At 39.9% G+C, this 16617-nt stretch overlaps 1 protein-coding gene across 1 annotated transcript; it reads left to right on the top strand.

Annotated features, from left to right (window-relative positions):
* Positions 1-11124: 11124 nt before the first annotated feature.
* On the top strand, positions 11125-13866 carry LOC142662477 (nicotinamide N-methyltransferase-like). Its single transcript, XM_075840685.1, has 3 exons — positions 11125-11345; positions 12876-13083; positions 13443-13866. Exons 1-3 carry the CDS (start codon positions 11192-11194, stop codon positions 13864-13866), a joined length of 786 nt encoding a protein of 261 aa, XP_075696800.1. The 5' UTR covers positions 11125-11191.
* The last annotated feature ends 2751 nt before the right edge of the window (positions 13867-16617 follow it).

Below are 16617 nucleotides of genomic sequence, written 5' to 3'. Positions count from 1 at the left end.
CATATACCCTGATGTACTCCGCCCAGCTTACATATACCCTGATGTACGCCTCACATATTACATATACCCTGATGTACCCGCACATATTACATATAACTTGATGTACTCCACAGTTTACATATATCCTGATATATTCCGCACAGCTTACATATACCCTGATGTACTCCGCACAGCTTACATATACCCTGATGTACTCCGCACAGCTTACATATACCCTGATGTACTCCGCACAGCTTACATATACCCTATGTACTCCTCACAGCTTACATATACCCTGATGTACTCCGCACAGCTTACATATACCCTATGTACTCCTCACAGCTTACATATACCCTGATGTACTCCGCACAGCTTACATAAACCCTGATGTACTCCTCACAGCTTACATATACCCTGATGTACTCCGCCCAGCTTACATATACCCTGATGTACTCCGCACAGCTTACATATACCCTGATGTACTCCGCACAGCTTACATATACCCTATGTACTCCTCACAGCTTACATATACCCTGATGTACTCCGCACAGCTTACATATACCCTATGTACTCCTCACAGCTTACATATACCCTGATGTACTCCGCACAGCTTACATATACCCTGATGTACTCCGCCCAGCTTACATATACCCTGATGTACGCCTCACATATTACATATACCCTGATGTACCCGCACATATTACATATAACTTGATGTACTCCACAGTTTCCATATATCCTGATATATTCCGCACAGCTTACATATACCCTGATGTACTCCGCACAGCTTACATATACCCTGATGTACTCCGCACAGCTTACATATACCCTGATGTACTCCGCACATCTTACATATACCCTGATGTACTCCGCCCAGCTTACATATACCCTGATGTACTCCGCCCAGCTTGCATATATCCTGATGTACTCCGCCCAGCTTACATATACCCTGATGTACTCCGCCCAGCTTACATATACCCTGATGTACTCCGCACAGCTTACATATACCCTATGTACTCCTCACAGCTTACATATGCCCTGATGTACTCCGCCCAGCTTACATATGCCCTGATGTACTCCGCCCAGCTTACATATGCCCCCACATTATAAGATAATATACCACTAAAACACCAAGCAAAATCTGCGCTTCAAAAGCCAAATGGTGGTCCAACTATGCTTGGCAGTGTGCCCAAACGGCAATTTCTGACCACATATGGGGTATTACTGTATTCTGGAGAACCCGCTTAACAATTTATAGGATGTGTGTCTATGGTGGTACAAGCTGGGCACAACACATTGGGCACTGAAATGGCATATCTGTGGTAAACAGCCATTTTCAATCTGCAACATCTATTGTTTACTCATTTTTGCAAAACACTTGTGCGGTCAAAATGCTCACTACACCCCTAGATAAATTATTTGAGGGATCTAGTTTCCAAAACGGCGTAATTTATCGGGGGTTCCACTGTACTGGTACTATAGCTCAATGCAACATGGTGTCAAAAAACGAATCTTATAAAATCTCCACTCCACATACTAAATATCGCTCCTTCCCTTTAGAGCCTTGCTGTGTGTCCAAATAGCAGTTTATGACCACATGTGGGTTATTTCCCTACTTTGAAGAAGTTGCTTTACAAATGTTACAGTGCTTTTTCTCCTTTATTTGTTGAGAAAATGAAAAATGTTGAACTAATGCTGCGTCTTATTGGAAAATAATGTAATTTTTCATTTTCACTGCCCATTTCTAATAAAATATATGAGACACCTGTGGGGGTCAAAATTCTCACTACACCCCTAGATGAATTCCTCAATGGGTGTAGTTTGCCAAATGGAGTCACTTTTTTTGCACTGTACTGGTACCTTAGGAGCTTTACAAATGCGACATGGTGCCGAGAAATCAAACCAGCAAAATCTGTACTCCAAAAGCTAAATGGCGTGCCTTCCCTTCTGAGTCCTGCTGCTTCCCCAAACAGCTGTTTATGACCACATATTGGGTATTTCCGTACTCTGGAGATTTGCTTTACAAATGTTGAGGTGCTTTTCATCATTTATTTGTTGAAAAAAATAAAAATTTTGAGGTAAAGCTACGTCTTATTGGAAAATAATGTAATTTTTCATTTTCACTGCCCAATTCTAATGAAATCTATGAAACACCTGTGGGGTCAAAATGCTCACTACACCCCTAGATGAATTCCTCAAGCGGTGTAGTTTCCAAAGTGGGGTCTTTTTTGGGGTGTTTCCTTTATTTTTGCACCACAAGACCTCTTATAACTTGACATGGTGCCTGAAATATAATTTAAGAAAAGGAAGGCCCAAAAATCCTCTAGGTGCTCCTTTGCTTCTGGGGCTTTTGTTTCAGGCCCGTAGCACACTAGGGCCACATGTGGGATATTTCTAAATACTTCAGAATCAGGGCAATAAATATTCAGTTCTGTTTCTCTGGTAAAAACCTTCAGTATTACAGGAAAAATTATTAAAATGGAATTTCTGCAAAACAAAATGACATTTGCAAATTTCCCTTCCACTTTGCTTTAATTCCTGTGAAACGCATAAAGGGTTAAGAAACTTTCTAAATGCTGTTTTGAATACTTTAAGGGGTGCAGTTTTTAAAATGGGGTGATTTGTGGGGGTTCCTAATATATAAGGCCCTCAAAGCCACTTCAGAACTGAACTGGTCCCTAAAAAAATAGGCTTTTGAAATTTTCATGAAAATTTGAGAAATTGCTGCTAAAATTATAAGCCTTGTAACGTCCTAGAAAAATAAAAAGATGTTCAAAAAATGATGCCAATCTAAAGTAGACATATGGGAAATGTTAGCTAGTAACTATTTTGTGTGGTATAACTATCTGTCTTACAAACAGATACATTTGAATTTAGAAAATGCAAATTTTTTGCAAATCTTCTCTAAATTTTGGAGTTTTTCACACAAAAATATTGAATATATCAACCACATTTTTTCACTAACTTAAAGTACAATATGTCATGAGAAAACAATCTCAGAATCGCTTGGATAGGTAAAAGCATTGGCAAGATATTACCACATATAGTAACATACGTCAGATTTAAAAAATGAGGCTGTGTCATTTGGTCCAAAAGTGGCTGGGTCCTGAAGGGGTTAAAAACCAGACGTTTGCAGCTAGAATAGTCATTTACCACATTAACAATGTATAGAGTGTATTTCTGATTAATTTAATGTTATCTTCATTGAAAAAACTGTGCTTTTCTTTCAAAAATAAGGAAATTTCTAAGTGACCCTAAACTTTTGAACGGTAGTGTATATATATATATTTATTTATGCAGCCAATCATGAACAGAGAAATAATCACATGTTCTAAAATCAGGTGTGTCTTAAATGCAGTTTATTAGAGGAAAAGAGACACATATCAATGTTACAAATTTCGTAGGGAACTAACAGTAAATGTAAGGGACTATGTAACAGAAAACAATCTTAATAGAAAAGGATGAGATCTAGTCGGCGGTTCAACCCATTAGGTGCACAGGTGCCAAGTAGAAACCTCAATGCATTTTGTATGATTACATTTGAAACAACCTTTAAAGTTAAGCCAAGTGGGGGTCCGTTTTTTGTGTGAAGAACAGACTTGGGGATAGCATAGAGCCAATCATATGGGCCTTTTTAGGCACAAATTTAGGACCATGTTCTAAGGCCCTGGAGTATAAAGGGTCCTGATGCAAGATGGGAGTATATTTTTTGATGATATTACATATACTGCGGTATTCTACACTGACGGGAGTGGAGAAAAACACAGGGGTGCTGATATCCACTGAATATGTGGGGCACTATCTACAGGGGTGGGCTATATGTGGGACACTATATACAGGGCTGGGCTACATGTGGAGCACTATCTATAGGGGGAACTATTTGTAGGGCACTATCTACAGGGGTGGACAATATGTGGGACACTATATAAAGGGTTGGGTTACCTGTGGGGCACTATCTACAGGGGGGCTATATGTAGGGCACTGTCTACAGGGGTGGGCTATATGTGGGACACTTTATACAGGGGGAGCTATATGTGAGGCACTATCTACAGGGGTGGGCTATATGTGGAGCACTATCTATATGGGGAGCTATATGTAGGGCAGCACGGTGACTTAGTGGTTAGCACTATTGCCTTGCAGCTCTGGAGTCCATGTGTGGGCACTGTCTACAGGGGGCTGTATGTGGGGCACAATTTACAGGGGATTCTATGTAGGACACTATCTACAGAGGCTCTATGGGGGTCACTATCTACAGGGGGCTATGGAGCCACTAGCTACATTTGGCATGGTGTTTGGGACACAGTGTATGATACGATTCTAATCAGGGACAAAGTTTATGGCACTATTATAATTAGAAGTGCAGTGTACGGCGCTATTATATTTATGGGTGTTAAGAATTTTATCTTCGTTTATAGGTGGATACATTTTTTTAAAGTGAAAAGCTGAAAACATCTGAGCGTCAAACTGCAGAAATGGGTTGTGCCCGGGAGAAGTCATCATAGAGGTCTGGATCATACAGCGAGATGATGTGTGGTTTGATTATGATATTTTATTTTTTTGTGAAACAGCATCTCCCAGCATATCCTTACCATTGTTTGGGCCATGCTGGGAGCTGTTGTTTTACCCTGTACAAACCTATACGGCAGGGGTTGCATTAAATTGAACTGGTATATATGTACTGAGCTTGGTTCTGGGGCTGTATATATGTACTGAGACTTTTTCTGGGGCTGTATATATGTACTGAGCTTGGTTCTGGGGCTGTATATATGTACTGAGACTTTTTCTGGGGCTGTATATATGTACTGAGCTTTGTTCTGTGCTTTATATATGTACTGAGCTTGGCTCTCGTACCAAATATATGTCAGAGCTTGGTGCTGGTGCTGTAATTATATAGGATATATTTCTAATAACAAAATTGCATGGCAAATGGAATTGTTTTCAATTCATTGTATATTTAATGGGAACCTGTCTAGTAGTTTTAACCCCTTGAACCACCACCATGCGGTAATACATTACCGGACATTATGTCCAAATGTAAGTTTTTTTCAGATTTCAGCAAAATCTATCAAATCAACTTTTAAAACGGCGCATACTATATGCTAAGTACTCATTAAAGGTTCATGGGGCAGTGCCGCTATCCTGCAGAGTCACATAGTCCTGCCTCAGTACAAGGGGTTGCGTGGCACTACTAAGGGCGGCTGTGTGATACTATCTACTTGGGGGGCTGTATGGCAGTATTTACTAGAGGGAGTGCTGTGGCACTATCTACAGGGGTCTGTGTGTGGCACAATCTACAGGTGTCTGTGTGTGGCACTATCTACTAAGGAGGAAGCTGTGTGGCACTATCTACCAAGGGGGAGTCTCTGGCAGTATATATAAGGGAGGGGGGCTGTGTGGAACTATATACAGGGCGGAGCAGGGTGGCACTATATACAAGGGGGAGCAGGGTGACACTATATACAGGGGGTGGCACTATATACTAGGTGGCCATGTGGCACTATATACAAGGGGGCTGTGTGGCACTATACAGGGGGGCTGTGTGGCACTATATACAAGGGTTTGTGTGGCACTGCTAAGGGGGGCTGTGTGGCACTATCAACTTGGGTGGCTGTATGGCAGTATTTAAAAGATAGAGTGCTGTGGCGCTATCTAAAGGGGGCTGTGTGTGGCACAATCTACAGGTGTCTGTGTGTGGCACTATCTACTAAGGGGGAAGCTGTGTGGCACTATGTACTAAGGGGGGGAGTCTCTGACACTATATATAAAGGAGGGGGGCTGTGTGGCACTATATACAGGGGGAGCTGTATGGCACTATATACAGTGAGAGCTCTATAGCGATATCTACAGGGCGTCTGTATGGCACTATAGACAAGGGGGTGTTGGGGGGCACAATCTACAAGTGGGGTGTGACACTGTTCACAGGGAGTCTGTATAACACTGTCTATAGTGGGGGCTGTATAGCATAATCTACAGGGGGCACTATCTATAAGGGGGGCTGCGTGTGGCACCTAGGTGGGGGGCCCCAGTCAAAAGTTTGCTATGGGGCCCAGTCTTTTCAAGTTACGCCCCTGAACGGCATGATGACCAATGTTTTCAGCCCCTGGGAATACAAAAGAGATAATTGATCTATAGAGTGACGCAATCACACACTTATGTCACCATTGGACCATGAGATTTTTTTGTATCTGTCCTCTCTTTTCTTTTATTTTATTGTCTTTTGTTTTTTCTCACCAGTTATAATAATTTCTCTGTTTTAATTTATGTGCTTCACTCAATAGATATAAATTGGTATGTGGAGATAGAATCGGATTACTTGTAATTGATACTTACTACAAACTAGCTTTGGGATTTACCTTTACGGCAGCCACATTGAATTTTTGCTGGCTTCATATTATATGCACTATATAAACTTTTATTTTCTTTTTCTTATTATCACTATTATTCAATATTATTGTCATTGATAATTGTACACATATTACTTTTGCTTAAAATTATATTTTAGTTAATTTTTTACTTTTTATTTGATTTTTTTCAATTTCTTTTAATGCTCACGGAGAAAAGAGCTATGTTCCAAAATTTCCCCTCCCTTCTATTTTGAAGGGAGATACATATATACAGTATATGCACTTTTGTAAAAAGAAAAATCGACTTTTAATAGTATATGACTCCTTGTCCTCTTGTTTGTGTATAGGATATCAAAAGTACAGGTTGAGGGTCACTTAGGTAATAGTGACCACAACATAGTAAGTTTTCATGTATCCTCTAATAGGATTGTAGAGTACCTAGAAAAACATCAAACTTCAGGAAGGCCTATTTTCCAGGGCTAAGGGATGACCTTAAGGGCGTAAACTGGGACAATGTCCTCAAAAATTAAAATACAAAAAACTAAAAGGGACATTTTTAAAAGCCTCTTGAATAGGTCTTGTGAAAAATATATACCTTATGACAATAAACTAGCTAGAAACAGTATGAAACCAATGTGTTTAATTATAACTTAAATATGGTCACACTGTGAGGTGTGAATGAAGCAAATAAGAAATGCTTGCATTACTACAGGGTGGGCCATTTATATGGATACACCTAAATAAAATGGGAATGGTTGGTGATATTAACTTCCTGTTTGTGGTACATTAGTATATGGGAGGTGGGAAACTTTTCAAGCTGGGTGTTGACCATGGCGGCCATTTTGAAGTTGGCCATTTTGTATCCAACTTTAGTTTTTTCAATGGGAAGAGGGTCATGTGACACATCAAACTTATCGAGAATTTCACAAGAAAAACAACGGTGTGCTTGGTTTTAAGATTACTTTATTCTTTCATGAGTTATTTACAAGTTTCTGACCACTTATAAAATGTGTTCAAAGTGCTGCCCATTGTGTTGGATTGTCAATGCAACCCTCTTCTCCCACTCTTCACACACTGATAGAAACACCGCAGAAGAAATGCTAGCACAGGCTTCCAGTATCTGTAGTTTCAGTTGCTGCACATCTCGTATCTTCACAGCATAGACAATTACCTTAAGATGACCCCAAAGATAAAAGTCTAAGGTGGTCAGATCGGGAGACCTAGGGGGCCATTCAACAGGCCCACGACGACCAATCCACTTTCCAGGAAACTGTTCATCTAGGAATGCTCGGACCTGACACCCATAATGTGGTGGTGTACCATCTTGCTGGAAAAACTCAGCGAACGTGCCAGCTTCAGTGCATAAAGAGGGAAACACATCATCAATGTAGCAATTTCAGATATCCCGTGGCCTTGAGGTTTCCATTGATGAAGAATGGCCCCACTATCTTTGTACCCCATACACTACACCATACCATCAATTTTTGTGTTCCAACAGTCTTGGAGGGATCTATCCAATGTGGGTTAGTGTCAGACCAATAGCAGTGTTTTTGTTTGTTAACTTCACCATTCACATAAAAGTTTGCCTCATCACTGAACAAAATGTTCTGTGTAAACTGAGGGTCCTGTTCCAATTTTTGTTTTGCCCATTCTACAAATTCAGTGCGCAGATCTGCGTCATCCTTGTTGTGATGCTGCAGCAGCTGGAGTTTGTAAGGGTGCCATTTGTGAGTAGCTAATGTCCGCCGAAGGGATGTTCGTCTGATGCCACTCTCCAGTGAAATGCGGCGAGTGCTACGCTGTGGGCTCTTGCTTAATGAAGCTAGGACAGCCACTGATGTTTCTTCATTAGTGACAGTTTTCATGCGTCCACATTTGGCAAATCCAACACTGAACCAGTTTCACGAAACTTGGCAAGCAGTTTGCAAACTGTAGCATGGGAGATGGGTGATCTCGTAGGGTGTCTTGCATTGAAATCTGCTGCAATGACCCGGGTACTGCGTTCACCAGACATCAACACAATTTCTATCCGCTCCTCACGTGTTAACCTCTGCAAACATGTCAATGGCTGTAAACAATGAGAAGCTTGTAAATAACTCATGAAAGAATAGAGTAACGTTAAAACCAAGCACACCATTGTTTTTTTTTGTGAGATTCTCGATAAGTTTGATGCGTCACATGACCCTCTTCCCATTGAAAAAACTAAAGTTGGATACAAAATGGCCAACTTCAAAATGGCCGCCATGGTCAACACCCAGCTTGAAAAGTTTCCCCCCTTCCATATACTAATGTGCCACAAACAGGAAGTTAATATCACCAACCATTCCCATTTTATTTAGGTGTATCCATATAAATGGCCCACCCTGTACATCCTGTGGGAGATTTGTTATGAGATTTTGGCAGGAATGGTCAATTATGCTTTTAAATCACATGCAATGGTTTACACCGTGTTCCAAATTATTATGGACACCACCTAGCCAACGTTTTGCCCTACATATAGCGCCCCCTATAGATATTGCTCCACATACACCGTGTTCCAAATTATTATGCACATTGGATTTAAGTGTCATAAACATTTAATTATTAGTTTTTCAATCAAACTCATGGATGGTATTGTGTCTTAGGGCTCTTTGGATCATTGTAATCAATCTCAGACACCTGTGATAATTAGTTTGCCAGGTGTGCCCAAACGAAGGAAAACTACTTAAGAACTACGTTCCACATTATTAAGCAGGCCACAGGTTTCAAGCAATATGGGAAAGAAAAAGGATCTCTCTGCTACCGAAAAGCGTGAAATAGGGCAATACCTTGGACAAGGTATGAAAACATTGGATATTTCAAGAAAACGTAAGCATGATCATCATACTGTGAAGAGATTTGTGGCTGATTCAGAACACAGACGGGTTTGTTCAGATAAAGGCATAATGAGGAAGGTTTCTGCCAGGAAAATTAATAGGATTAGGAGAGCAGCTGCCATTGCAAAGCAGCAAATAGGTATTTGAAGCCGCTGGTGCCTCTGGAGTCCCGCGAACCTCAAGGTGTAGGATCCTCCAGAGGTTTGCAAGTGTGCATAAAGCTATTATTCGGCCACCCCTAAACAATTCTCACAAGCAGAAACGGTTGCAGTGGGTTCAGAAATACATGTAGACTAATTTTCAAACCGTGTTGTTTACTGATGAGTGCCGTGCAACCCTAGATGGTCCAGATGGATGGAGTAGTGGATGGTTGGTGAATGGCCACCATGTCCCAACAAGGCTGCAAAGTCAGCAAGGAGGTGGCAGAGTCATGTTTTGGGCTGGAGTCATGGGGAGAGAGCTGGTAGGCCCCTTTAGGGTCCCTGACGGTGTGAAAATGACCTCTGCAAAGTACGTAGAGTTTATGACTGACCACTTTCTTCCGTGGTACAAAAAGCAGAACCGTGCCTTCCATAGCAAAATTATATTCATACATGACAATGCACCATTTCATGCTGCAAAGAATACCTCTGTGTCATTGGCTGCTATGGGCATAAAAGGAGAGAAACTCATGGTGCGGCCCCCATGTTCCCCTGACCTCAACCCTATTAAGTACCTTTGGAGTATCCTCAAGCAAAATATCTATGAGGGTGGGAGGCAGTTCACATCAAAACAGAAGCTCTGGGAGGCGATTCTGACATCCTGCAAAGATATTCAAGCAGAAACTGTCCAAATACTCAAAAATTCAATGGATGCAAGAATTGTGAAGGTGATATCAAAGAAGGGGTCCTATGTTAACATGTAACTTGTCCTGTTAAGTTGTTTTTTTTATTGAAAGAGCTTTTGATTTCTGTAAATATGACCTCCTGATGCTGCAAATTCATTAAATTACCATTTTAGTTCTCTTTACAGCCTTTAAAATGTTTTGATCTCTGTTGTGCATAATAATTTGAAACAGTGCATTTTGAGTTTTTTACTTCTAAAAAATAATCTGTTATCATTAGGAGATTTGTTCAATAAAATTTGCATTATACTCCAACGGTTGATGGCTTGAAGATTATACTGACTGTCATTTGCATCAACTATTTAGGAAAATCAGCGAAAAATAACATTTGCATAAAAATTTGGAACGCGGTGTAGTGACGTGTCCTATGACTAAGAACCTTGTTGTTCAAAACGCTTAAGCGTCCACATGCCAAACCTGAGCTCTGGTCTATTTTTTAAAGATATTTGTCGAATAATTTTATGCTGTTTTAAGGATGTACCGGAAGATATTATATTCTTTACAATATTCCGAGTAGGTTGTCCAGTCAAAAGCAGGAGAAAGCCGCTGGAATACACAGGAGTACGATCACTAAAAAACGGGAAGTATGAGTATGAGTGCTGGTAAAGAGGTCCGATAGGAAATTCAGAGAAGTTTCTATTTATGATGAACATCCTGTTTTTTATAGTGTTATAGTGGACATTACTGATAGACTACAAGGAGCGCCAAGTCACCAAGGTTCTAATAAGACCGCACAGAGTACCCAGTAATACTGCCCATAACCCATTACCAGACCTCACTCATAGAGAATTGTGAGTATAGCACTACTATGCAGTAGCATGGCAGTATAGATAAGGAGACTCCATCCTCTCAGCTTGTTAGGGGACAGACAAAGAGACAATTTTATATTTTGCTTAGTATTTTTCCCATTGCTCCTTTAACAATAAAATAGATTTGTTTATTTAAAGATCATTATTTCCCTATGTGATTTTATTATAACACAAGTTCCCATGACCGGCTCATGAATATAATAAGTCATCATGTGATAAGTTATTCTCAGTAACACACTTTGTAAATTGAATCCTGGTAATTATATAAAGACCTTGTGTCCCGGTCTAGAGGTAGTCACCCCGTCTGTGATACAGGAGTAGATGATGGATTCCAGTCCCCATAAGCTCTATCATGTACATGGCTTTGATTCCAGAAAATATTTGGAGCATTACTTTTCAGATAAACCTGACATGGTCTTTGGAGAGGACTCCTTGAAATTTGTCATTGAAAATCTCAGACAAGTTTTCGCTGTGGGTATGTATCCTGATTTTATTACTTCTAGGATACGTTGACATGTATATTATTCTATTTTTAACTTGTTTTAAACCAATGTAAACAACTGATTACAAATTGAACAAACCTTTTTTTTGGGGTGTGGTGGATCAGAGGGGGCAAAAATACTACCCCAGTCTTAGCATCTGGAAAATCACAGGTAACCGAGCGAAGTCCCAGACATTGTATATGTTGAAGAATATCGGGTTTCAGGGTTCAGTAGTTATTGTTTTTTCTTCTCTAACTTCGAGAACCCTGGAAAACATTTTGGCGGATTATGAAGGGCATCTCAAAAATTCCTATTGTGAGTGCAATTCCCTAAATCTGCTGTTATCTGACAATTTGTGGTTTATCAGTTTGTGCTGCCATTATTTTCTGATTTCTTCTGATTTGTTCCAACTATTATTTGTTATAAACTCAAACCCGTTCTCTAGAGTCTACAGTTCTATGTTCAATGACAGATATCCATACTTAAAAAGAAACCTCATGCACCAACCATCATTTTCTGCTCAGTTTATAACGAATAGCAGAAATAATAATAATTTTTCATCATTCTCATATTTAGTGGATGTTTCTATATTGGGCTGGAGATATCACTTTCTTTGTCACATCAGACTGAACATGAATGACGGCTCGGCAGACTTGTTGATTGGTAGATTCTACACAGGGTCAGGTCCAGTCACATCACAAGAACTCAAATACTAAAAGGGGAAAAAAAGTCATCATAGGGTAGATCAAGAAAAAAATGTGGAAAAGTGCTAACAGAGGGAACAGCTATTTAGTATAGTAAGTAAAGGGTCTGGAAATCAGAAACCACAGGTGTCCTAAATCAAGCTGTAGATCTGTGGATCTTTAATGAAACTGAAAGAACCAAAATGAAGCTCAAAAATCCTTAAAAAGTTGATTTATTTTTCTTTGAAATGTTTCAGTAATGTCAATAATGTCAATAATGTCCACTCCTAGGACTTCTGAGCCTGCATTTATGGTTTTGTTGTAGACCCGAACCTATAGCTTCTCTTAGGACACATGATATGGTTTCTGTGTGTCCAGTGTGGTGCTTTAAAATATGCAAACCAGCATACATGGATACATGAGTTGCCGCCACAATATGTAAGCAGCTGCACCCTGGTTATTGAGGACATATATAGTGACCTATATACCACCCCATCAGGTGAGCATCTGTTCTTTAAAATTATATCAGTCCTCAACTTCTAAAAAAAACATTGGTGTAGTTCACATACTGAATTATAACTTTATAACCGCTCGTCATGTTCTTATGAGAAGTATTTGCTTAATAATAACAAATCTAGCCTCATAGAACAATTGAGGACAATATATTTTTATTTTTTTTTAGATTTTGGGGTATTGGGTTTTGGAAACACAATGTACATAAACATATAACTATTTACATAGTTTGCTAGAAATAATATAGACATATGTAATTGTTTTTCCACAGAATTTATGAAGATTTAACATATCAGATTTTTCAGTAGTCTACATTTTTTTCTGCAGGTCATATTAGTGGAGACATCTTGATCGACCTCAGTATTGGTTCCTTAGTTCATCATCTATATTCAGCCTGTGAATTTTTTGAAAACATCATCGTGCTGAAGGTCAATAACAGATGCATCATGGAGCTGAAGAGATGGGTGGACGAACGTACGGGAGCATTTTATTGGGGCCACACATCAACACTTCTTCAAGAGAAAGAAGAAAATAGGTGACAAATTTGTCCACATACCAAGAGAAAAACCACTGTCATTGTAATTGCTGCTTCTTATACAATAAATATAAGGGGAGATGGGACAAAGATCCCGAAAATGTGTTTACTCTGTTAATACTCGTCAGATGTAAAAATTGTATTACCCACTCAGCTCAATATTCTTATCCATAGGGGGCGGTATTATACAAGTTAATGCTGGAATGCGCAGTATAAACCTGATACTTGGTACAACAGTCTTGGTTGAGTCTAAGCTTTACCTCTAGTATTGCAAGTCAATAGTCCAGTGCTAAGTCCTGAACCACCTTGTTGATGTTGACTGTGGGACAATCACTTTCCTTGTATTTTTTATTTTCCAGTAATCAGTTTGAGGACAAAGAAGGAAAAGTGAGATCAGCCATTCAACATGTTGTGAAATACGACCTGGAGAAAGAGAATATGACAGAGCCGCTGGTCTTACCACCAGCCGATTGTGTCATCAGTGCTTGGCTTCTGGATTATATTAGCAAAGATCAAGATGATTACATCAGATATCTGAGGAAGTTCTCTGGGTTGCTAAAACCGGGAGGACACCTCATAATAATTGGGAGTTTAGATAAAACATATTGTACAGTCGGTAAAGACAAGTTCCATGCTTTCTCATATAATGAGGATTTTGTCAGGAAAGTTCTAGTTGGAGAAGGTTTTATCATTGATTACTGTAATACCAAGGAGAGAACGGCTGTCAGTGACCTTACTGACTATAAGGCCATGATATTCATTGCAGCTCACAAGGAGAAGTAGGTTGAATATTACAAAGTCTGCATGTCATTACTTCATATATTAAGCATAAAAAAAATATATGGATAATAACAAAACGAAGCTTCCTTAGTGCAGTATAGAATAGCATAAAAATAATTGTTCTTTTTGGGACTTTGCCTTGGACTGGTCCTATATAATATTGGCGAGACCGAGTCTAATCATTTGGGACATCATGGGAGTCTGAAATCTTGGGATCAGTTGCTTTCTCATTGTTGTTCTGTTTCGTATCTACTTTATATAAATAGTGTAATAAAGTGAAGCATAAAGCATTTAACTGTTTGTGTCCGTGAATTGGGGTGGGGGGGGGCTTCTACTCTATAGATTTTACAGACCTTGATTCTCGAGGAGAAACTTACAAGCTTTAAAGCAAAACAATATAATAATCCACAAGGGTTTTGCTCTATGATTTCATTTACTTAGAGATGTTTTAGGAACCCTGTTAATTTGCCTATTTAGTGTCTAGTACACAATATAATTGTCAAAAGATGATTTAAAAAAAAATAGTCGCCTATCCTGTAAATAGATGATAATTTATGATTCTGGAAAAAACCCTTTAACCCCTTCCCGCATTTTCAGGTACAGTTATGTGATTGGAGCTGGTGTTTTCCCGCAATTCTACGTAATTGTACGTGAAGGAGATGGAGTAGATGGAGCTGGCTCAGGAGCTGAGCCAGCGACATAACTGCCGGTTGACAGCTGTACGTTACAGCTGGCACCATAAGGTATCGGCTAGGACCGGAGCTAGCCTCCTATCCGACAGATTAACCCCTCACATGCTGTGTTCAATAGAGATCGCAGCATGTGAGGAGTTTATAGCCACCGGCACACCAGCAACGTGATCGCTGGCTTGCCAGTAGCTGCAAAGGTGATCGGAGGCCTAATACTTACCTCCCGGTCTGCCAGCAATGAAATCCTCCTATGCCCCATCGTCGGCGTGGCCCAAAAGGCTTCCGGTACCATCGGCAAGATGGCGCCGGCTCAGCTTCTGGCTCAGAAGTTGAGCTAGCGTCATCAGCAGTGGGTGTCCGCTGTAAGTCACAGCGAACACCCCGATGTATCGGCAGGAACCGGAGCTAGCTCCGATTTCTTCTATTAAGCCCTTCAATGCAGCGATCCAATGCGATCGCTGCATCAAAGTGGTTTGTATCAAATCGGCAGCCTGCCATGCGATGGCAAGGCTGGCGACTACTACTATGGCAACAGGAGGCCTAACAATGGCTTCCTATCTGCCATTACAGAAGCCGATTAGACCCCGCCCGGAGGAGGAGCCTGATCGGCTTGCTGTCAGTGAACAACTGACAGTTCTAACACATTGCACTACATAGGTAGTGCAATGTATTAGAACATCAAACAAACAGTTGGACCTTTAAGTCCCCTAATGGGACTAAAGAAAAGTGTAAAAAAAAAGTGTAAAGAAGTAAAATTAAAAGTTGTAAAAAATACAATAAAAGTTTCAAGTAATAATATAAAACACAATCGCCCTTTTTCACTTATCAAATCATTTATTATTGAAAAAAATAATAAAGCCATACATATTTGGTATCGCTGCGACCGTAACGACCTGAACTATAAAAATATGATGTTATTTATTCTGCACAGTGAACGCTGTAATAAAAACTACTAAAAAATACTGACATAATTGCTATTTTTTGGTAACTTTGTCTTCCAAAAATTGAATTAAAAAGTGATCAAAAAGTCGCATGTACCCAAAAATGGTACCTATAAAAACTATAACTTGTCTCGCAAAAAACAAGCCCTCATACAGCTCCGTCGACGAAAAAATTAAAACCGTTATGGCTCTCACAACTTGGCAACAGAAAAAATCCATTCTCTTTACAAAAGTTATTTTATTGTGCAAAAAGTTGTAAAACATAAAAAAGAGTTATAAATTAGGTATCGCCAGAACCGGATTGACCCGCAGAATAAAGGTAACATGTAATTTATAACGCGTGGTGAACGCTGTATAAAAAGAACTCAAAAAATATGCCAGAATTGCTGTTTTTTGGTCACCTTGCCTCCCAAAAAAAAAGGATAACAAGTGATCAAAAAGTCGCATGCACCCCAAAATGGTACCAATAAAAACTACAGCTCGTCCCGCAAAAAAACCAGCCTTCATACCACTACATCTATGAAAAAATAAAATTAGTTAAGGCTCCAATAAGTCAGGAAAGAAAAATATGTAGTTTCTGCCGACCCGAGGGGAACATTTCTTGTTTCAAGTGGCGAATTATCAAGGCGCCCATATTATACCAGGACAACACTTTCCCAGCAAAATTCCCCAAACTGCAATGATGCCGAGTGTGAACCAAAAGGGGGATAAGGAAGGACCATTTATTAGTGCGACACCGGCCTATGCAGAAAGGATTGTGTAACAGCGTAACAAATATCTATGGATTATTTTACTGTATTTTACTGGGTTTTTTTTCCCCATTATTATATCACCTGACTATGCCCCTTATATACTCCGCCCGGCTTACATGTACCTCCACATTATAAACGGAAACACCAGTAAGACTCCAAACAAAACTGCTACCAAGCAAATTCCACGCTCCAAAAGCCAAATGGCACTACCTCCCTTCTGAACCCTACAGTGTGCCCAAACAGCAGTTTACTTCCACATAAATGGCATCACCATACCCGGGAGAACCCTTTTAACAATTTTTGGGGTGGGTTTCTCCAGTGGCACAAGCTGGGCACTACATATTTGCCACTGAAATAGCATATCTAGCGAAA

The sequence above is a fragment of the Rhinoderma darwinii genome, chromosome 10 (genome assembly GCF_050947455.1).
Source record: "Rhinoderma darwinii isolate aRhiDar2 chromosome 10, aRhiDar2.hap1, whole genome shotgun sequence".
Lineage (NCBI taxonomy): Eukaryota > Metazoa > Chordata > Amphibia > Anura > Rhinodermatidae > Rhinoderma > Rhinoderma darwinii.
The sequence above is the reverse complement of the archived record's forward strand: the minus strand, read 5'-3'. Positions and strand labels throughout refer to the sequence as shown.